Source organism: Miniopterus natalensis, chromosome 8 (assembly GCF_054644295.1).
Source record: "Miniopterus natalensis isolate mMinNat1 chromosome 8, mMinNat1.hap1, whole genome shotgun sequence".
NCBI classification, from domain to species: domain Eukaryota; kingdom Metazoa; phylum Chordata; class Mammalia; order Chiroptera; family Miniopteridae; genus Miniopterus; species Miniopterus natalensis.
In genome coordinates this window covers 37,100,068-37,123,729 of record NC_142088.1, presented here as the reverse complement: position 1 = coordinate 37,123,729, position 23,662 = coordinate 37,100,068, and the positions used below count along the sequence as shown (strand labels likewise).

General features: G+C 38.5%; 1 protein-coding gene across 1 annotated transcript in view; it reads right to left on the bottom strand.

Moving 5' to 3' along the window:
- The window catches only part of PDE11A (phosphodiesterase 11A), a 253,430-nt gene that overhangs the window by 149,963 nt on the left and 79,805 nt on the right, over positions 1 to 23,662 (bottom strand). Inside the window, exons 3-5 of the mRNA XM_016209449.2 lie at positions 20,749 to 20,838; positions 15,399 to 15,539; positions 3,687 to 3,751 (exon numbers count right to left, since the gene is read on the bottom strand). Coding sequence (XP_016064935.2) covers positions 3,687 to 3,751; positions 15,399 to 15,539; positions 20,749 to 20,838 — 296 coding nt within the window. The remainder of the gene's footprint in view (positions 1 to 3,686; positions 3,752 to 15,398; positions 15,540 to 20,748; positions 20,839 to 23,662) is intronic.

The window sequence follows — 23,662 nt, the reverse complement described above, 5'->3', positions numbered from 1 at the left end:
TATTTCCTGTCCTTCACTGATGTTTAGTTTTTACAATTAACATCATACAAATGGGACATGAACACATACACCACTACAGTCATGGAGCGTATTTAAGAAATGAGATTATTTGGGGGTGGCGGAGGGAACGTGCAAGCCCAGAAGTATCACAGTTACAAACAGAAACCTTGAAAGCAACAGGTGAGATGCCATCCAGCACGTACAAGTGATCCTCAATAAGAGGGCTGTGTTGAGGCCATCAACAAACTATAGCACGTGGTAGGGAAAGTGAGCTTTCTTCCTGCTTCGGCACAAATTACCCAGCCTTGCTCAGGTTTGGGAAGGTCACTAGTGTATCTGAGACAGTGCTGGGGGAGCTGTGGCACAGCACTGGGGAGGGGTTCAGTATGCCCACAGAAATTCTGGAGGGGGCAAGGCAGCCCGTGCTCAGCAGATGCTGTTCTGCCGTGTCTCGAGGGAGAGGATTTAAGGATGAGCACTTGGAAGAAATGAAGAGTTAGCGATAACTTTTGGTGGTTTTTTTGTTTGTTTTTTAATCTCCGGGATTCTCAAAACTACTTCGAGTGGCTTTTGCAAAGGGCTATGGGTCTTAAACTATCAGGGGAAAATGACCAAGCAGCCAAGTGTACATTATCACTGTTCATGGGACTCTGTTTATAGTCATGGTCTGGAGACCTGGTAAAATCTGGATATGCTAATATTATATTCTTAATCTACTCCTATCCCTGTAAATTGGCCTTGAGATCCTTGAAGGTTGAGACTGCTGATTTTAAGTTTCCATAGCCCCGTTACCTATCAAAGTACCCAGCACAGAGTAGGGACTGAATATATATGGCTGTTTAATAAAGAAATAAAGTTAATCAAAGATGAATTATATCCAATGGGCAAATTTAGAATAAATAGGTGAAAATTATAGGACTGTAATTCAAATGCCTTTCTAACACACCTTTCTAAAAATCAGAACTCCCTGTCAGTGGAAGAAACTCATCATGACATCAGGATAATCTTATCACTGGAGGAGTTGTCAAGAATTTTTTTTAATTTTTATTTATTGATTTGAGAGAAAGGGGGAGAGAGAGGAAGAGAATGGGGGGGGGGAAGAGAGAGACAGAGAGAAACATTGATTTGTTGTCCCACTTATTTATGCATTCATTGGTTGTTTATTATATGTGCCCTAACTGAGATCAAACCCACAACATTGGTGCATCAGGATGACACTAACCAACTGAGCTACCCGGCCAAGGCTTAAGGATTTGGATTTAATTACCTGGAGACCAAGAGAAGACTGGCCATGATGAAAGAGTTAGCCACACAAGACAATAAACAGAAATGATGAGACAGCAACAAAATTGCTTTTTAGAAAACTCTTCAAGGACTGTATAAAACTCAGCAAGCCTAAACCAGAGTTCATCAGAATTGAAATGGTACCCTAAAACATCATTGTATGAAGCCACAGACATTACCTTCAAAAGCTATCCTATTACAACTCTGAATGATGTCCAGAGGACTAGGTATCCAATGGACATTATCTATAGTGAAGATGTTAAATGATGAAAGGTTAAAGGAAAGATTTACAAGGTGTTGAGAGTAGGCTGTGATTTGTAGACTCATAGCCTATCTCAATGTCTCTTCCATGGCCACTGGCAAAGTAAATGCTAGAGCCACTTGTCTTCTTCCCTTTAACTCCCAGTAAATGACCGAAGGCTCCCACATCTACAGGAGGAAAATTACTAGACAATGCAGGAAAGGTCTTCTGAGATAAATGAATGTTCTACAGTAATTTAAAGGCCATAAATAAAATGATGAAGAGGACTATCTCATAATGTCAAAGTTCAAAGCACTTTTCAAATGTCTCTTTAAAGAAAATCTGACCTTTCTTCCTTTATTATTAGAAAGTTTGCCAAGGGCAGTCAGGGCCTTGGGTCATTTCATTTTGACATAGAAGTCCTTTTGGCATTAAAAATAATGAAAAGACCAGAAATATTTAACTCTACAGTGACTATAAGGACACATTCAACAGCAGAGAAAACAGTAATATTGAAGTATTAGGATTTCAAAGGTTGTGTTTTAACAATTCTATAAAACGTTTCCCCCTCACATATAAAAGAGAGAGCTTATTTGAGGCTATGACTAGCTAAAAGAGTAAACATGAATAGATATTTTTTCCTAATGTATTTCACGATTTTACACAAAATTTTTAGAAAAATTGCTAACTACAGCACCAGTAATTTTCTATGTCTAAATATTTTTTTTAGGTATAGATTAGCTAATCTTAGATACAGATATTGACATAAATACATTTTCCTGAAAACAAAATCCTCTTATAAAAGACCTCTTTTTTCTCATTTTAAAGTGTAACTTACAGAGAGTAAAGTTTACCTTTTTTAATGTACAGTTCTGCATGTCTGACAAATGCAGTTGTACAACTGTCATCGCAAGCAAAATATAGAATAGTTTCATCACAACCCCAAATTCCCCAGTACCCCTTCGCAGTAAACCTCTCTCTTGATCTCCAGCCCCTAACAACTACTGATCTGCTTTCTGTTCTTATAATTTTGCATAATTTCAAGAATGCCCTATAAATGGAATTGTACAGTATGTAGCAAAGGCTTCTTTTAAACTTCATGATAAAAAGTAACTAAACAAAATACCTTACATTTTAACTTACTCATTTCTATTTTCTGAACTTAAAGGCACTGATATATAAAACCAACTTACTCTTGAAACAGGTATTACTTAGGAAGCCTTTTGAATATATATAGATCTTTAGCATTTCACTTGCAACGTATTGAATCAAAATGTCTCAGTTTGGGTCCCGAAAATTTAGTTTTTACCAAGTTCTCCAAGCTTGATTCTGACTGATGAGCAAGATTTGGGCAATATTAACCCAATAGACATTCACTGGATGCTGGTTTTTTCCTCTGCCATGCAAGGGTACAATGCCTACTTCACAGGATTATTTGGGGATTAGATGCATATAAAACATTTAAAATAGAACCTGCCACACTTAGCACTCAAAAAATGGAAGCTGCAAAAAAAAAAAAAAAAAAAAAAGGAAGCTGCTCATCTGACTAACATTGGTGTTAGCATCATCACGGCATCATCATGCTGTCCTGAGTGCTTTATTTGTCTGTCTCTGTATTTTGCAGTTTGGTCAATTTTACTATTTTTAGCCTTTCCTTTAGAGGTGACAAAAGTAAAGAGAATCCATTTTTGTAGCAGCCCAGCTATTATTCAGGACAGTGCAAAACTAACAGAAATTCACAGATTGTTCCCAACCCTCCCTTTTAGCCTGTTAGAGCCTCAAAAATACAGATGGGGACAAAAAGTGAATTACTGGAAACTCTTACTCTTTTCCCCAGGGGATGCTCTTGCCCATATACAAGGAAACAAAAGGGAGGAAGAGAAATGAAGGGTCAGAATAAAGCATAAAATTAGGCTGTCTGTGTAGTTAGGAAATACCTAAAATTGGACTCTATTCATTAACGGTCTTAGACGTATACACATGTATTTTTAAATTATAGTTTTTGTCTAAGCCTTGAAATACAGAACAGTGATGACATTTGGCTGTACTTGCTGGTTTAAAGAAAGAACAGCTCCTGTCCTCAAAGAGCATATGCAATGCTGCCAGCAGCAAGGACAGAAGACATGAATCAGAAGACAAACCTGAAGCTCACAAGCCCTACCTGTTCTCAGAGTCGGCGCTGCACTTTGGGGACATCAATTCAAAGGATTTGGTAAACTTCACCACCTGCCACACAGAAAGACAGTAAGTTCAAGTCAATTAAGGTTTTCTCACTGTTTAAAACAATGCAGCAAACAGTTTCCATCCTTATAATGGCCATTACAATAACTGGGGATTAAAGAGGTGATGTCAATTGAAGAAATCCCAAGGGACAGAAGAAAATTCTATCTTACATTTTGCATTTTCTTTTCACATAATATACATTTCAAAGTTTTATTACATTTTATTAAATAAGTATATATTTTTACAATCAGGTGTGTACTATCCTATGGTGGTCAGGCAAGGGGACATCACACTTGAGTACAATTTTTTTTTTTACTGTTCTTTTAACAACCCAATCGCCATCAATGGAGACAAACCACCCTTCAAAAATGATGCACTCCGTCAACCCCAGGCTACTGAAGTTACTGTCCCTGGCTTTTCCTGGTTCTCAAGTGAACATTTTGCTGCCACTGCCCAAAGGGTAATGAGGAGGAAGGCATCTTCTTTAAAGATCATCCCCAGTGTGAACATTTCCTCCCTGACCTGCCCAGTGAAACCAGCACACCCAGTGACCGAGCTTGATCAGATCTGTTACGCTGAAAGCAAATTTAAGGTTACAGAAAATGTAAAGGTCGTTTTTCTTACTATTAGCTACTATTGAGTTCTCACTATAAACCAGGCCCTACATCAGGAGCTTCGACTATTTAATTTCCTTATTACAACTCTGTAAAGCAGGGATTTTTATCTTCAGTACATAGATGAGGAAAGTGACCCATATTTTTTTAAAAACTTGCTCACTTTCACACAACTAAATGGGGAAATGGATTAAAGCCAGTCTGTGTGACTCTAGAGGGCCAGCCCTTCCAAAACACTGAAAATGTCAAGTGGGAAAGGCACCATTTCTGCCCTTTTGACAGGATATGCTACATGATAGGAAAAGGAGCTCCTTATTCTGAAAGGAGTCAGCTGAATGTCACTGGATGCTTCCAAGGATGACATTTAGATTTAGATTTGCCTCTGCCAGATGCAGTCATGCTTCAAAAGCCTTTTAAATTAACCACTTACAGGAAATTGATGGGCACCTGAGAAAATGATTTGAAAACTGGGAATAGATTAAATATTTAAAAAGCTTAATCAGTGAGGTAATGAACCCAAACTAAGAAAATGCAACATTAGGAAAAAGATAAAAGAAAGACCCATCACAAAGAAAACTGTACGTGACTCGCTGAATGCAGAGCAGTGACAATAGCTCAACTGCAAGAAAATAACCTTGACAACTATAAAGCATATTTCATTTGATATTCTAATGTGAACTAAGCCTTTACAAAATCACTCATTATAGCAAATTATATTTTCCAAAGATGGTACAATATCTCCTATTCCACATCCCTATCATACGACCCTGCTACCTTCCTACCAAGTGGTAGGTCTATGTCCTCTCTCCTTGAATCTAGATGGGCTTCTAACTGCTTTGAGCAACAGAGTATGTGGACGAGATGCCATGTGCCTGTGAGGTTGTCATAAAGGGTGGTGCAGTTTCTGCCTCATCTGATGGAATCCTTGTGCTTGGAGCACTGGTCACCATGTAGAATCCAACCACCCTGAGGCCACTACACCACACAGAGAGGTGACACATGGATGCTCTGGCCAGCAGCTCCAGTGCTGAAGCCATCCCAGCCCAGGCACCAGACATACGAAGCAAACCTTCAGAGGATTCCAGTTCCCAGTCATCAAGTGGCCCTTGATCTCCATGTCTTTCCGACTGTGGACCCAGATATCCTGGAAAAAGGCAAGTCATCCCTTCTATACCCTCTCCAAATTCTGATCCACAGCATCTCTGAGTATATAGCATGGTTGATTTAAGCCTCTAAATTTTGAGTTTGTTACACAGCAAGAATAACTGGAACACTTATCTTGAGGGCTTAAACAGAAACCAATCACTTAGAGATCTTGATCCAGCTGCAATATTTTTGGGTCTCACAAGGACAGGAAGCCACAAAGAGACTATTTGCTATCACCAAGTAATAAATCCCTCAAACTCTACCCTAAGTAATTTTTAAAGTTAAAATAATAGTAGGATGAAAGGTAGATGTGTTTATGTTTGCAGAATGGGGAACTGTCACAGGTTTTTAAAAATGTAATTAGTCCTAAATCCTCTTTGATTTCTCATCATTTGTGATTTCTTCCTTTATTCTGTTAGAGGACAGTAAATTCTTCTCTTATTTTTAATGTGTTTTAGGCTGTTGCTATGGACTGAATTTTAAAACCATAAAACTTACAGATCTAGAATCATAAAGAGAATGGATAAGATTTTTTAAAAGGTACCTCTTGATGAAATGTCAGAATGTGTGAGCTCTTGAAATAGAAAAGGGGAACTTTTAAAACTACCAAAAGGAAGAAACTTGTTTTTCTAAAGTGCTAGAACTTTTCATTTCAACATAAATCACATGCTGGGGGAAAGGGGGGCCAGGGAGGGGTGTCTAACATTTTGTTTTGTCTTTTTGTTTTATTTCCTAAATTCAAGTTTAATAAATAAAAGGAAAGTCAAGGATTATGCATCTTTTAACTTCCACACTCCATATCATGGACAGTACTAGTTGTGTCCCCTAGTAAACCAGCCCATGGTGTGCTGATCAAAGTCAGACACTGGATTCATTCATGAACCATGGTGTTGACCTTTGCCCTTGGCTCCTGAGAGGTGACCTCTAAGCCCTTGGAATGTCCAGTCTTGATAAAAGTATCTTTGTTTACCCAGGTGCCTTGGGCCAGCCAGATACTAACAATGTAATTTAGAGTGGGGCTTTGAGCCACAGGGACAATGTGATTTAGGGTGGGGTCTTTGGGTCACCTGCTATCAGTTAACCTCTGGAGGAGACAGAGACTGAGGTCAACTATGTCGCTGACCAACTAGGTTTTGGTGATCAAGCCCCAGTGAAGAATCTGGATGCCAAGGCTCAGGCGACCCTCCCTGTTTGGCAGTACTTAATGCATGCTGTCACACACTGTGGCTGGAGAAGTTAATGCTATCCCTGACCCCAGGGAGAGAGGACAACTGGAAGCTCCACTTTCGGAACCCTGCCGGAATCTGCCCACGTGCCTCTCCTGTGGCTGATTTTAATCCGTATCCTTTCCTATAATAAACCATAACCATGAGTATAACAGCTTTCAGTGAGTTCTGTGAGCCCTTCTAGCAAATTATTGAGGTTGAGGGTGGTCTTGGGGAACCCCAAATTTGCAGTTGGTGGCATAAGCAAAGGCAGTATAGACTATGTTCCTAATTTCACGCCTTGTATGATAATAATTAGAAATTTATTAAAAATATGATGCATTCAAGTAGGAAATTACAGTCAGACACCTGGGCTAAAAAACAAAATAGCAAAAACAAAACAGCAAAAACAGTTAAACTACTTTGATAAAACTTAATGGGATATATATAGTGTCACTGTGGGGATTACGACTAATAAAAACAGATGAAAGTATAAATGAAAAAAAATAAAATTCTTTATTGCTTTATTCTTGACTTGGACAATCGTATGGTTCTTAGTTTTATTAATTTTAAAAAATTTATTACTTAAATCCAATTCTGATTATAGGTGTACTAAATGAACATAGATTAAATAAACACACACTCACATACACTATGTAAAAAGAGAATCTCATAAAAGAGATACCAGAAGTGGTTTATAGGTCAGTGACACTGAACAAGTGGTTCCGAGCTCCGCTGGCTGGTTGCTGCTCCCGGGAAGGCAGTACACATGCCACAGTGAAGTCAACAGTATCCCCAAGTGTCTCTGCCTGTTCTTTGGAAAAGCTCCATGGACAGAAGTCTTTTTGATTTTATATTTATCAAGCACTAGTTGGTCTGGTTTCTCTCCATTTTTAAAAAAAATTTAAAAAGTAACTTAAAATACAAAAATTATGCTCAAATAGATATTCCTGCCACCATGGAGAAAATATAAATGATCTAATTAATCCCCCCCTTTTTCCCATTAGTTTTCTTAATCCCCATTTTTCCATGAGAGGACTACTCTATAAGGGCAAAAGAATGTATAAAATGATCATCTACTACCATCCTTCTTAATAAATTTCTCATTTATCCTGATGAGTACTTTAGTTATTTATTCACTCAATTAACATTTATCAAATACTTAGTGTACCAGGTACTGTTAACTCACAGAATAGTGCAGAGAGGGAAACAGTTCACAAATGTAACATTTCGTCACAGTATATATTCAAAATGCTAGAAGTGCAGAGGAGGGTGTTGAAGGAAGGTCATGTGAACTACGTCCTGAAGGGTGAGCAGGGGTGCTCTAGACTGGGAAGTGAGGAAAGTTTTCCAAAATCAGAATTTTGGTAGAAAAACAGAGTACTCGAAAGAGTTTAACTGAACCTAACTCCATAAAAGGACTGATTTGGAGTCAACTTTGTAAAGCAGGGACTAGCAGCTTTGGAAAGCAGCCCTAGGTCTAAGGGAACACAAGAGAGTGTGAGGGAGAGAAGGAGGCAGGGAGGAGGGAGGGAATCGTTATTGGTGCCCTGGAGGAGCTGGAGCTGTGGAGAGGGGCACTGGAAGAATCCAGCCACCTCTACAACTGGCAGAGAGACAACAAGGGGAGTAAGTACCTCCAACCTCTCTCTCCTCCTGCCCTTGAATCTTCTGCTGATCCTTTTTGTTTGTAAAACTCAACTGGAAGCCAGAGAACAAGAAAGCCCAAGTGGCACAGTATGTAGAGATTAGCTGTCACGGCACCGAGCTAAAAAGAGAAAGACTGACAACAGATGGGGAGAGGCAGGGTTTGCAGACAATGGTCAGTACAGAGTCGCACTTCATCTGAGTCCTGTGCTTCCAAAAACCAGTAATGGTAAAGAAATCCTACCGTTTTGTCTTCCAGAATTGGCTAACCTCAAAGAACCACCCTGCCCTAGCATATTTCAAAATAAGACCTGTCTCCATCTTTCCTCATGACTCCCCCAAGATGCACGAAAAAGATGCAGACTACTCCCTTGTCCACGTGCTTCTGCAAAACCCGGGGCACCTTTCCTTTCCTTTGGCATGCTCCTTGTTAGTGAATGTTCTTCCTATTGCAATAGCCTGGATGAAATTATGTCCTTAATTGTCTGGTATATTTTGTATTTCACAGGAACTATGTGTGCAAAGATACAGAAGCAAATGCCTGCATAAGTTAACCAGGGGAGGTGGGGTAGAAGAAGGAGAGAGGGAGGGAGCAAGGCTGAGGACAGACAGGAGAACCAAAAGTTAGGTTGACGGCAGAGGTGACGGGCCTTGAATGCTGGGCAGTTTGAACTTTACTGTGTAGGCAACAGGCAGTTCCCAAATGTTTTGGAGCATGGGAGAGGTAGATGCATGCTTTAGGAAGAAAACTAGAAATACTATTAAGGATGATGGAAATGAAGAGTGCCTGATTTGTGAGCAAGGACATGAGCTGGAGGAAAACATCAAGGCCAGAGGTTAGTAAAGGCAGAGTAGAGACAGAGGTAGGAGGGATGGGAAGGCGAGCCTAGAAATGATGTTTCAACGTAGAAGCAACAGAACTTAGAGAAACTGAATGTAGACAGTAAGACAGGCTTAGAAACTACTCTGGTTTTTGGCTTGAGTTTCTTACTATGTGATGATGATTTTATTAACTGAAACAGAAAATTCTCAAAAGTGCTGAAGATTTGGGGCAGGATGTCGTGGAGATGGGCAGTGGGAATTGAAGTTCAGTAGTTATTTTGTATATATACATTATTATATACTTTATATATTACATATAATTTATGTGTTAAATATATGTATATATTTAAGTACACATATGCATATATTTAACACATATGCAACATGTATACATATACATATATTTAACCTACATAAATGATACATCATTTATTTTTCTCACTCAACTCACATCATTAATCATGTATATATGTTGAATATCATATATTTAATATAAATGATTGATGATTGAGTTGAGTTAATATATTAATTATTAATGATGAGCATATACATATATATATACACTCATCAAATAATCATCAGAGACTTTTTAGATATCTTCCATTTTATACTCTGGAAAAAGCACTTAAAGCAAAAATCAAACAGAGTTTACATTAGCTTCCTTAGAGGGAGAAGTTAAAGAAAGAAAGATGAGGAAATGGAAAGAAAGGGAAATACAGTAGAAAGTAAAGCCTGGAGCAATTTTTACCATCCATTTAGGATGAAGGGGACTGAATTATAGGCTGTTCCAGAGCAGTCAGATGATGATCACCCCACCTCTTCCTCTGGAGTGTTGGATTCAGGGAACTTATCTAGTCAGTCCAATGGCTTGACTGTATGTGTATTTCATAAGAACCAAGAAGTTAAGGAACATATTAGAAAACAAGTGTAGCTTGTGTTTCATGATTTAGAAAATGAACTCCAGGAACTAGCCTCATATTTGTAAACTCAGTTATGAAGTATTTCATGGAGTTCTGGACAATGAAATAGCTGCCAGCCGTCAGAATGATCCATGAAAGAGGAACACTGTAAACACTGGTGCTGAGACATTGCCTTGGGACATAGATTAAAGTGGCTACATTTGTTTTCCTTGACTAAGCACGGAAAGAAATAGAGACCATAGTAAATACCTAAGCTAGACAGGAACTCAAAGAAGTGATAGAAATTGCTTAGACAGATTCATGGAATGGAGTAATTTTTGGTCCAGGGAATATTTGGTTCAAAGGACTAAATAGCTCCTAGTGTTGACAGCAGCTAGCTATGGAACAATCGTTTTATTTTTTTCAGTCTAGTGGAAAAGAGCATTGACAAAGTCACTTGAAATCGATTCACTGAAACACTCAGGAGAAGCAAAAAAGGGTAAAATATTAATTTTGTCAGAAGAGAGGGCTAGAAAGGCATTTCTCATTTCTATTTTTGGCATCCACTGAGCAAACGGATCAGTTTACACCTGACTGACCAGCTTACAGACTATGCATGCAGTCCCCCAACACTGAGTTAAGAGTGTGATGAACCAAGCTTCTACAACTAGATTTAAATTATTTTCTCCCTTTTCCCCTCACATGTAGGCAGGCCATAAAATACCATACATCACAATAACCAGCTTTTAAAAATATTCAAATCACAAAAAAGTAATTAGAGGTTTTTATTTCATGGAATGATTCTAATAAAATAGAGAAAAGCACAAGTTATTTTTGCAAAAAGAAAAGTTTGAGCATATATTTTTCCTGAAATGATACTTTTTTTTTAACTGTGAAAAGTAGTGTATGTAATGCCAGTACAGATGATGCTATAAATTCATGTTTTGACACATCTGTTCTCTTCCAAAAACAGAGCAAAGATTGATAAAATATAGAAAGACATCTAGAGGTTAAAAGGAAGGGAAAAGAGAAGGGAAAGGAGGAGCCAAGAGAGAAGGGGGAAATAAAGATTTCTAAGGCACAAGCCTGGAGACAGAGGCCTGCTGTGCTCCACGTCCAGAAAAAGGCAGGCAGCAATGGCTGGCATGGTAGCTCCTACTGGAGCCTGGTGTCTAAAAGTGTTCCTTTGAGCAGATGACTCAGCTTCACTTCCAGAAACCGAACCAAGCTGCCTCTGGTTTAGTGTAATATTATCACATAGCAGGAGACCCAAGCCACCCATATTTGACCTGGTTCTGGACTAGGGGCCAAGGAACTGTGCAAACTATTAGACAGGGAGTGAAGAGTACCAGAAAGAATGAAAGAAAACAATGGCACAAACAAATAAACAAAAACACTTCCCCACAAAAATAAGATGCAATCCCAAAGTAAAAAACACATACATAATAAATATTAATACAGGTAATTAAACCCACAGCCTTCAGAACTGGATAGGATGATATCGATACATCTCAGGCTGATGATTCCAACACACCTCTACCAGAGAATGACAGATGAAAACACAAATACTAAGACTATAAATGATTTGAACAGCATTGTTCATTCTTGACTAATGGGTCATGGAAAGTCAATGGGAAAAGCCCCTTTTGGAAAACACTTTCCTCCCTGAGAAAAAGAATGATATGGGAAAAGAAATTTCCCTTTCTTCTTCTGACACATAGTTATCTGATGACATGGAGCTGCGCCAGCTTCCTGGATCCTGAGGGTAAGAGCCAGCTGGTGAAGGCAGACCACTGAGACAAGCACAGGAAAACAACAGAGCCCGGGTTCTTGATTATGTCATCTGGCTGCTACACAATCCCCAGAACCGCCCCTTGCAGACTTCTTCTTATATAAGATACAAATCTTATTGTATAAGCCATTTTCCCAAATACATTCTATTACTTGCAGAAATCCCCAAAATTGATCTATAAATTAAAGCAATTTCTATCAAAATCTCTACAGAATTTTTTATGGAAATTGATAAGCTGCTCTTAAAGTCTGTATGGAAGAGCAACAAGTCAAAAATAGACAAGCCAATTTTAAAGGAGAACAACACTGAGAGCTTGCCCTATCAGCTTCTGAGAGTGTTATAAAATTACAGAAATTTAGACATTGTGATACTGGCGCAGAAACAGGCCAATAGGCCAGTGGGGAAAAAATAGTGAGCTCAAAAACAGACTCAGGTATATATGGAAACATGATATAATATAGAACTAACATTACACAGTGGGGGGAAAAGAGTTCTAAGACAGTGGTCATATATACACAGCTTTACACAATACAAAAAATAAATTCTAGACAGATATAAATACCAGATGGGTTAAAGAAAATATAAGAGAAAAATCATTCTAACATGGAAGTAAAGCTGTTATCAAAAAAAATAAAAAACACCATAAAACACAAATCAAAAAAGAAGATCGATAAATTTAACATATTATAATTAAAATATTCCATGTAACCAAGATACCTGTTGGGAGAGGCAATCCACATGAACCCTGAGTGCACAGTCTTCCTGTTCTGCCAACACTGCAAGGCCCTGCTCTCTCTCTGTCTGGTTCCTTTCACAGGATTGTGTCTGCAGTGAGCTAACTTGAGAGATGAGGTAATATCTCTCTCCAAACAGCAGGCTTGATACCACTCAATGGAAAAGGGATGGATTCTCCAAGCACAATGTTCCACCTTGGAAATGCAACCCACTGCATGTGCGGGCATCTGTTGCCTCTGTGACACTTTGGGGAGATGGGGAGCCTTATGTAATGTTTTATAACATAAGGGTTGCACTTGTTTCTACAAGTAGAGTATATGGCCCATCATTTTTAGCCTTCGTTCTACATTTAAATGCATTCAATACTCAATGCTAGTCTTACTTATCATGTCTTCTGCATCACTTGCTTGGCTAGATTTCAACCTCTCATACTTTTCAGGAAGGATAGCTTGTAACTATATTTCCTGAACTCTTTCTTGCTAATTTAAAAATGTCTATCTGTGGCTTATATAATTGAATGTGAATTTGACTAGATTTAAAATTGTGGGGTCACATTTTCTTTCCCTGAGGGCTCTGTAGCAATTGCTACATTTTCTCCTAGCGCTGGAGAATGGTACAAGGAAGTCTAACACCAGAATAAATTCCTTCCAATAGATGATCTGATTCTTTTATCTGGATGCCTATAGAACGTTCTTGATTATATTTGAAGTCCAAGCAGCAGCCTTGGCAAAATATAGCCACAGCTTCTAAAAAGGTACTGAGCAGATTTGTCTCCTCCTTTTGTACATAGCTCACTTTTACTGCCAGACCCTGACCCTCTGGATTAGAAAAGTTCATCTTCATGTTGAGGGGGGATGGGGAGTGGCCCAGAATTTCTGCTCTGATCCCCACAACTGTAGTCAGAATGTTCAACTGCGAGAGTAAAAAGGTCTTTTAAATTTGCAGTAATATACCAACACCTTTATTGCTTATCCTCTTTGATCTAGTGTTTTTTGATGCCCTCCACACTCTCTAGCACAAAGCTACTGCTGTCACCACTACTGCTTCCAATTCTGCCCACACCTTCCATCAACTTCTGCCATTTGTACTTTTTCATTTGATTTGCCAAAGAGCAAGACCACAGTATAACTCATCCACGTTAGAAGACAGGCAAGAATTTAAACCTTCAGCTGGTTTAAATTACTTCCATGTCTGTTTATAACTGAACTAGGGAACAGTGAGCTTGTCTTGTCTAGATTTTACCAGGCCCCTCAGCCACCTGCCTTCACAGAGACCTAGAAGACTCAAGGGATCCCAGCAACTGCCCTCCCGCCTCTGCTTAGTGAGAGCTCAGCCTGCCAGGCACCGGGGAACAGCCCTTCCCTCCCCATTCCTTCCAGGGGCTTCAGGGTCAGGTGGCGGGGAGACTCTAGCAGGTCTTCCAAACTCTCCGAGCCTGACACCCTCATTTATAAAATGAAGATGATAATAACAGCACCTGTCTCATCAGGATGCAGTGAGGATTCAGTGAATTCAAGCGCTTCACAGAGCAACCAGAGCACTCCGTAAGTATGGGCTGGGGCTGGTGCGTGTGTGTGCGTGCGTGTGTGTGCGTGCGTGCGTGCGTGCATGCGTGTGTGTGTGTGTGTGTGTGTGTGTGTGTGTTCTACCAAAGTTCCACTGAGTTTTGCACAATCAGAGGATACTTGTGAGGCTCTTGTTGGTTTAGACCACACTTTCTGAAAAAGAAAGAACCCTGAGCTCTACTAAAACACTCCTGAACATTTTAAACATATATAGATTTTTTTAAAACTTTAATGCTGTTTAAGTTTTACAATTCTTATTAAATCTCCAAAATTTGCCCTATGTTTCTTATTCTTTGAGAAACACAAACTGAAAGGAAAAGTCAATAACCTTTTCCAGGTAAAGTAGAGTAAAATATCATTCTCTGAGGTATTGAAACAGCACTTAATTGCTAGACAATTCTTGGTCTTCAAAGAGAGTTTACAGCAAAGATATTAACTTGCTGCTGAGGGTTTATACATTTAACTTCCAGGCAGGTAGATTGATGGTGACCATTATTCTCGGTATTGTTGTGTATTTGCCCGGCAGATATCCCTCAAAGAGCCACGGGGCTTAACAGAACCTGAAAGGCGAGGTATGGCAGGCCTGAGCTAGAAGCCTGCCTTTGGAGTGACAGGAACTCCTGTGGGGAAGAAGAAACGAGCCTCTTCCATCTGACTAGGCTCTCTGTGCAGGTGTCCACAGGTCAAGGCAGCAGTAAAAGAACCTGGGAATGGCACTTCAGAAGCAACAGGACAAACCTCTGCTGCACAGCATAGCCTGCTCAGCTCACGTACAAACCGTGCTGGCTCCAGGAGCCAAGTCACCACTTCTCCAGTGTTAGTTTGCTCCCTCCCCCCTTGGAGCATTGTCTGGACTGCAATCCATGCCCATCAATAGTGAGGCCTGGCTGGGTGAGTGACATGGGAGACTGGCACCTGAGCTCATCTTCTATTCAGCTCTTTGACACTGGGCCAACCATTAGTCCGTTAGTTCCCTCATCTGTACACGCACGGGACTGGTACAGATGTCTAAGGTCCCTATGTTTCTAAGGTGACAGCAAAGCAAGACTGAAAATACATGTAAAAAAATTTAAGACTTTAATTGTATAAAAAGTCACCCCATGATTAGAAGCATCATGAGAAGAGTGGTTCAAGTCCCAATTTCACACACTTAATTACAAATAAACTGAACTTTATTCCATTCACGCAGTCTCCAACTCTCCATGACAGAGGAAAGATGACTTACTGGTGACTCAATGTCCTCTAGGAGTAAAACAGAACAGCGCTCGCATTTCAGCAGAGTTTGGGCCCGATGCATTATTTTCTTAACAATTTTCTCCAGGTCAGTCTGTTCTTCAAAGAGGTCATTAACCACCTCTAACAAGGCCTAGAAAAGACAAAATGGATGTATTTACATGGATATAGAACTGAATAAAAATGTGTTTTTTTGGTCTCAAGATTCCATTTAGTCTTTGCTATAATAAAATACAAATATTTTGGTGTGGCTAATTTTTAAAGTGTTTATGATTATTTTGACATATTTCCATAATTTTGTTTTATAACAGAGTCTTGAACTGTAAACTACAAGTTCAGCATAGCACCAGTCCATGTAATCCCATATAATCCCATATATAGCTATATGACTATATCCCATATCGCTGACTACATTACCTTTATAGTCATTAATTATGTGCTTTCCCCCCACCTCCACACAGTAGTTTTTCTGCAATTTGACTAGGTATAAACCCAACATTTTATAAGTAATGAATACCTGATTCTCTCAAGAGCACATTTATTTCAGAAAATTACAAGGCAGCTCTTCCTCACCATCAGGAAGAAATAGCTTCGTGGTAAAACTTGAGACTTATTTTCACTAACACACATCTCTCACAGAAGTCTGAAAGAATTATAGTAGCGAATGCTAATTAAGTTTCAGAGTTTTCCAAAATATATATAAAGCCCCCACTAATCCTTCTGCACAAGAAGTACTGCTTCATCTCAATCTGTCCAGAAAAACATTTAAATACTATTATATATCTCAGGAAAGAACACACCATTAAATTTAAAACAGCAGAATAAAAAGAAAAAGAAAACCAAATTCTAACTTAAATGCTGTGTGCTCATTTGAAAAGCAAATTGTAATAACCTGTTATTTTACCCAGCTAAATTTGCTTGCAATTTTTGCATTGAAACAATATTTGTTTGGAGTTTTTCATTACACTGGTGTTTCCAGAGATTTAAGAACTGTGGGCTATGTACAGGTGGTAGATATTATGCTGCTATCAAAGAGCAACCAGAAAATTACACAGCCAGTGAATTGGCCAGAGGGTGCTTTATTCAATGGAATTTAATAAGATGTGCCCTCTCAAGTCTGATCTCTCGCAAAAGGATTTCATGGGTTTTCAAGTTCACATCTATTCAGGGAGATGGTGGTGATCATCATCCCAGGGACTTGGCTAATTTTCAACTTTGGTAATGAATTTGATTTGTCCTGAACCCATTTGAAAATTTTTTCTCTGAGTCTAGTCAGGCAGAAAAGCATTTGAATGAGTTAATGGATCCATGAAATGAGTCTAGTTCACTGAGCATCTAAAAGAGGCCCAAACATCCTGGGCAGTGCTTTCTCTAAAGAGAGCTTGTGAAAATAAGGATTGCTCTATGATCCCAAAGCAAAGAGAAACACCAGGAGGTGAAAAAGTTGTAAGTGCATCCTGACGAACTGGCATTGGGACAGCAAATTACCGTAGAGATCAATGTGCAATAATTTCATATTCAAATACAACATTAAAGATGAGGCAATTGTCTGAATAATTACCAACCAAATTCCCTCTTATTAAGGGAGAAACATTATTTCTTTAATCACCCAGACTATTTCTTCAGATGGGTCATATTAACTGAACAATTATTTAACTTTTCAATTTGTTGTGACGGCATGGATAGGGCCTCTGGGACCCATACACAAGAACATTTATCTCAGAGGAAAAACACACTCTGCCTTGAGTCTTGCACTGACAAATCACATTATAGTAACTTTATTGTTTCTAATTAAAAATTGCTGCTGTACTGACAAATGATAAAAGTTTTGCAAATAACAATGCAGTGTACCTCCAGAATAGGATAAAAAGAGAAGAAAAAAGTTTAAGGTCTACAGCGTGAAGATTTGATACGTGTATACTATATTGCAAAATGGTTACTACAGTAAAGCTAGTTAACATTATGCAACACCTCACATAATTACATTCTTTGGTGATGAGAACATTAAGACTGACTCTTAGCAGCGTTCAAATACATAATAAGTTGTATAGTCACCATGCCAAACATTAGGTCCCTAGAATTTATTCATCTTGCAACTGAAAGTCTATACACTTTGACTAGAATTTCTCCATTTACCCCACATCCCAGGCCTGGCAACCACCATTCTACTCTCTCTTTCTATGAATTCTGCTTCTCATAGAGCCAACATGTAAGTGAGATCATGCAGTATTTGTGTTTTTCTGTCTGACTTATTTCACTTAGCACAGTGCCCTTAAGGTCCATTCATGTTGTCACAAATGGCAGGATTTCCTTCTTTTTATGGCTGAATGATATTCCATTGTGCATATAATTTATTTGTGTACTCATCCATCGACGGACACAGGCTGTGTCTGTATCTGGGCTATTGTGGATAATGCTATCTCTTCAAGATAGTGACGTCATTTCCTTTGGATACATACCCAGCAGCTGGTTGCTGGGTTATATGGAAATCCAATTTTTAATTTTGTGAGGAACCTCCATACTGTTTTCCATGGTGCAAAAGAGTCTCATTTTATCCACATCTTACCAACACTTGATCTCCTGTCTTTTTGACAAAAGTCATTTTAACAGGTGTGAGGGGATATCTCATTTTGGTTTTGATTTGCATTTCCCTGATTAATAGTGATGATGAACATTGCTTCATGTATCTGTTGGCCATTTGTATGTCTCTTCTTAGGGGGAAAATGTTCAGATGCTCTGCTCATTTTTTAATGGGATTATTTGGGGTTTTGCTACTGAATTGTGTATTTTTGGATATTAACCCCTTATCTGATATACATGATTTGCAAATATTTTCTCCCATTCCATAGGTTGCCTTTTCATTTTGTTGATTGTTTCTTTTGCTGTGCAGAAGCTTTTTAGCTTGATGTAGCTTCACGTGTTTATTCTTGCTGTTGTTGCTTGTGCTTTTGTGTCAGATCCAAAAAAAAATCACTGGAGCTTTTCCCCTAATTTCTTCTAGGAGTTTTACAGTTTCAGGTCTTACATGTAAGGCTTTAATCTATCTCAAGTTAACTTTTGTGAGTGGTATAAGATAGGGGTCCAATTTCATTCTTTTGCATGTGAATATTCAGTTTTCCCATCACCACTTATTGCAAAAAATTATCTTTTCCCCATTAAGTATTCTTGGCTCCCTTATCAAATATATATAGGGTGCCTCAAAAAAATGTATACACACATTTTGAATAATCATAAAGGCAGTGTTTATTAAAATACATTTAATTTTCAAAATTGAGCTATCAGCTGTTAAACTGTGTATATATTTTGGGGGGACAGCATGTATATTGACTCTATAGGTATGGGTTTATTTCTGAGCTATAGATTCTTTTTTAAAAAAATTTATCTTTACTGTTGAAAGTATTACAGATGTCTTCTTTTTTCCCCCATTGACCTCTTCTACCCCACCCCAGGCCTTCACCACACCATTGTCTGTGTCCCTGGGTTATGCATATATGCATATAAGTTATTTTGTTAATTTCTTCCCACCCACCCACCCACCATGGCCTACCCTGTGAGATATGTTAATCTGTCCTCTGGGCTATAGATTCTATTCCACTGGTCTAAGTGTCTGTTTTTTATGTCAGTGCCATACTGTTTTGATTACTATAGCTTCGTAGTTTAGTTTGAGATCTGGAAGTGTGATTCCTCCAGCTTTGCTCTTTTTCAGAATTGCTTTGGCTATTTTAGGTCTTTCCTCTCTCTCTCTAAACACACAGACCAAGCATTCTCCTGCCCCAGGGCCTTTGCATTTAATATTTCTAGTGCCTGGAATGTTCTTCCCAGATCTTTGTGTGGCTTTGCTCCTTCATGTCACTCAGGTCCCCAATTAAATATTATCTTCTTATAGAGATTTTCTTAATCGCTCTCTGAAATAAACATCTTCCCAAACTATCCTTCAGAAACCAGTCTCTATCCCTTTATCTCACTTCATTTTTTCTTTATAGCACTTATCACTACCTATATTATTTTTTACTTGTTTGCTTGTCTATTATCTATTGTTCCCACTAGAAGAGTAAGTTCTCTGAGGGAAGGGACTTTGAACAGATAGTGTCTGAAGAGTACCACACAATAAATATTTGTTGAATGAGTAGATGAATTATGCCATATATGTACATGAGGATGTAAAGATTAATAATACATTAAGTGTCCCTTAAGGAGTGCAAAATGTAGTTGGAGAGGATGGCCATCAATAAATACCATACAGTGTGATAAGTATCCATAATAGAGCAATGGCAGTATACACAAGGAAAAACAATAAACAACGAGGGGAAGAGTAACTAGAAGTCTGAGCTGGAACCTGAAGGAAATTCAAGGCAAATGGTAGTGGGAGTCAAAAGGTGGACATGAGGTATTGAAGGTAAAGAGAGAAATGTGGGTAAAAGTATGAGAAAGTGAAACAAATAGATTGTTTTCTGGAAACTGGGGACTGTATTGCTGGAGTGCCAAATGAAAGGAGGGGAATGATAAGACATGGGTCCACGTCAGAGAAAAGGCGTGGCGTGCTATACTGAAGAAGATGGCTGCAGTAGCGAACTGTGTTTATTTGTGTACTGTGAAATAGTCATAAATCATAATGCATAGTTTCATAATTAAAAGGAAACTTTTAATCAATTTGATTACCAATTAATTAAGGGTTTCCTACCTTTGGGAACATCTTGTTAAATATATTTCTAAATTGTGACAGTAATTTCCCTATATTTAAAAGTATAATGAGCCTAATATAATTTAGTCCTTATTTGATGATTTAATGTCTTTTGAGCATCTGTCTTTTTTAACTTTTAAACTCTCTGACTGGTGAAGTTATATAAGATGAATCTCTCTGTGTGTGTTTCTTTATAATCCTATAAAATAGTGTTTGTATATTGTCCAGTTATCTCATGATGGTCTTTCAGAAAACCTCTCATTTCAAAAATAAAATTTACGAGGTACGGTGTAATCATTTGTAACATACCTGTCTTCTTAAAGAAATTAAATTGTAAAAATATTACTAAATTGTGTTATTGTTTCAAAGCTATAACTAAGCAAGACTATATCTGCTACCTTATATTATAGATGTGCAATTAATTTCCTTTTTAAAAGAAGCTGATACTATTTCCTCCAAATAACAACAGATAATTTGCACCCACTTCCCTTTGGGCTCATTGCTTAAAGGGATCTTCAACCATAGACTGGAAGGATTATACAAATAAAAAGGATTCCTGGACTATTCAAAGGGCATCTGCGGCTTTTAAAACATATAATGACTCATACTCTTAAAAAACAGAGAGCTTTGTGGGTTGTCAGTCATGTTTCTTTCTACTCACCCTGCTTCTTTCATATTCTTTCCTTGAGGCAGCAAATACCTGAGCATTAGATATGGCGATTCCACAGAATGGAAGATACATCTGCATAACCTGGGGGCAAAGAGAGGTTTAAGAACATCACTGAACCAAATTCCACACGTCCTGCATATACCTGATTGTAATACTTTCTTTTTCACCATAGAGATTGAGTATAAATTTGTTGATACTAGTCGCTTAACTTCAGAAGGGATATTTTTCAGAGTTAACTATAAGATGGTCTCAATCAAGCTTTAAGTAAGGACAGTCACATCTGAAGACATAAAGTGACGCGAGAGATTGTGATGGCTATGACACAGGAACTGTGTCTAAATCATCCTTGTATTCCTTCTTTGAACAAATGAATAAGCTCTGATATATTGAGAATTTAAGGCAAGTGCCCACGCTCAAATTTAGAGGAAGGCAAGATATAAGTAAATTTCTTTGTACATATGTATCCGTAGCAGGGCTCTCAGCTTGATCCTAGAACTCTGTCAGCTACAGATTTAAGTATTCCTGTTAGGATGGGCCCAGCAGGAACTTAGGGGCCAGAGGACCTAGTAGCCTCATGCAAAAGAGCTCAAATTGTGTCCACTACTCTGATGATATAACTGGACATGAATGCAAATTGGTGGGATGGTCCTACAGAGGTCTGTTTGAAAAAAGGCTGGGGATTCTTTAAGAGAGCACTCCTCCTTGTGGGAAGAAACAGGAGTGATGGACCTGATCCTAACAAAAACTTTCTCACCGCAAGGGTCTAGGTCTAGGGATTTTCAGTACTGGGTGGCACTCTCAAATGCAATTCCACAATCTCTAATTCCAGAGGAAGAGAGAATGCCCCAAGTAAAAATCTAAAGCATTATTTCCCTAAACTCTTCATAAAGTTGTATATTGTGACAAGTGGCATATCTTTGGGACTTCTCTAAAGCAGAGTGATAAGGGAATGTTTTATATCATATTCTCTCTTCTCTCTTCTCTGCGCACCCCCACGCCCATCCCACACTTCCGGCTCAGCAACTAGATACAGCGCAGTTGAAAACCAGCAGTCCCTGCTATGCCCAGAAGAGGGCAGTGCACTGCTCACAGTTGTGGGGAAGGATCAGAAGGGCAGGAGCAGATCTACCCTGGGACACGCATGAGACACCCCTAGGACACCCAGAACAGAATTTCCTGGAGTGAAAGGTGATTTTGCAGAGTACTTGAGGTGGACAAAAAAATGAAGGGAAACTCACATTTCTTATCATTTCTTTCCTATTAAAATCTTGCTTTGGCTACCTGGGCATACTCAACTCTGACCTTGGGTCCCTGAAAATGTTCCAGAATGCTGTAGAAGCTAATACTGTGACCCCAGTCTTAAAGAAGGGAGAAAAACACTAGGTTTGGTATTAAGTAGAGTTGTAAAATAAATGGTTTCATTGTTACAGATACTTTCCAGGATAGATTCCTTCACTGAATTTGATTCAAAGTAAACTAATATTTAATGAGGACCTGCTATATGCCAGACACTCTCACTTCATTTCTTCATATGAACTGCACATCAGCCCCTCACAGAGGAACATTATGTACATTTTACAGATGGGGAAACTCAGTAACTTGCTCAAACTCACACAGGAACTCAGGTTCATCTAATTCTACAACTGATGATCATTGCTACAACATGTTGCTTCTAGAACTAGATGTTATTCCTGTCACCTCCTTTCCCCCTCCCTTACTACTCCCCCTCATGCCTTAAGAAGTTTGTCAATAAGCCTTTATAAAGCTGTTGGCATAAAGCTGCCAGATATTCTTCCAGAATTTCCCTGCCTCAGCCAGAGTGGGACCATTTTCAACATCACCTACACACACAGACAGCACTTTCCTCTCAGTTTTCTGTTCTTTTTTTCTCTGCAGTGGAGCGATTGACTATGATGGAGGTGGAGGGGAGGAGATATAGGTTATTTAATTCAACTTCCCACCCTGCCTTCCTTTCTGTGTTTATTTGCCTCCAGGGGCCAAGCTTAAGGTGGAGTTTATAGGTCAACCACATAGGAAGAAGAGAATGACGAAATAAAATGTCAAATGCTTTCTAATATATCACAGGCTTGCTTCAATTCATTTGAAATACCATTATTTATTGAGCTCCAAGCATTGTGTATAATTAAAAAGAATCTGAATTTTAAATCAGATGACCATTGTTTTTTATTTGGCTGTTCTGTGAGAAAGTCAACAAGTCACTTAACCTCTCTGAACTTACTTTCTTATCTGTAAAATTCCTGATTTAACTGAATAATCTTTCTGGTCCTCTTTGGTTCTAATATTTGGTGATTTGAATAATTAGAAACATTGGTGAACTGCAATATTCTATTCGCTAGGGAAAACAAATAATTCAATAAACATGCTCAGATTTTATTCAAGATAATCATTTATAATAGTGATTGATATTTATAAAGTCCTTGGATATGATGTTGGGCATTTTATATGTACTGTATCATTTGATCTCACAATTATATATATTATACTATTCATTCCATTTTTCAGACAAGAAAACTAAGGCTTTATGAACTTATCCAAAGTTGTTTGAAGATAAATCTTCATGGGTTTCTCACATCTGATAAACAAAGGTATTGGCTCTATCTTTGAAGGTGCTTGTATAGTGAACAGCCAAAAAGATAGTATCTTTTTTCCAGAGCAAGAGCAGAAATACTATGCAGTATAATTAAGATAATATCACCTTCTGGAGCAGAGTTTAGGCAAGCTAACTTTCCATTATAAAAGATTTGGGTTCCCTACCTTTGAGGTTCCTCTCCTATAACACATGTCCTGTGTACTCTATGTGATAATGTTACTAAAGATTTTATCCCAAGCCAGAAGCACCTGTTTACATATTAAGACTGGTTTGTTTCTTTGTTTTCATTTGTCC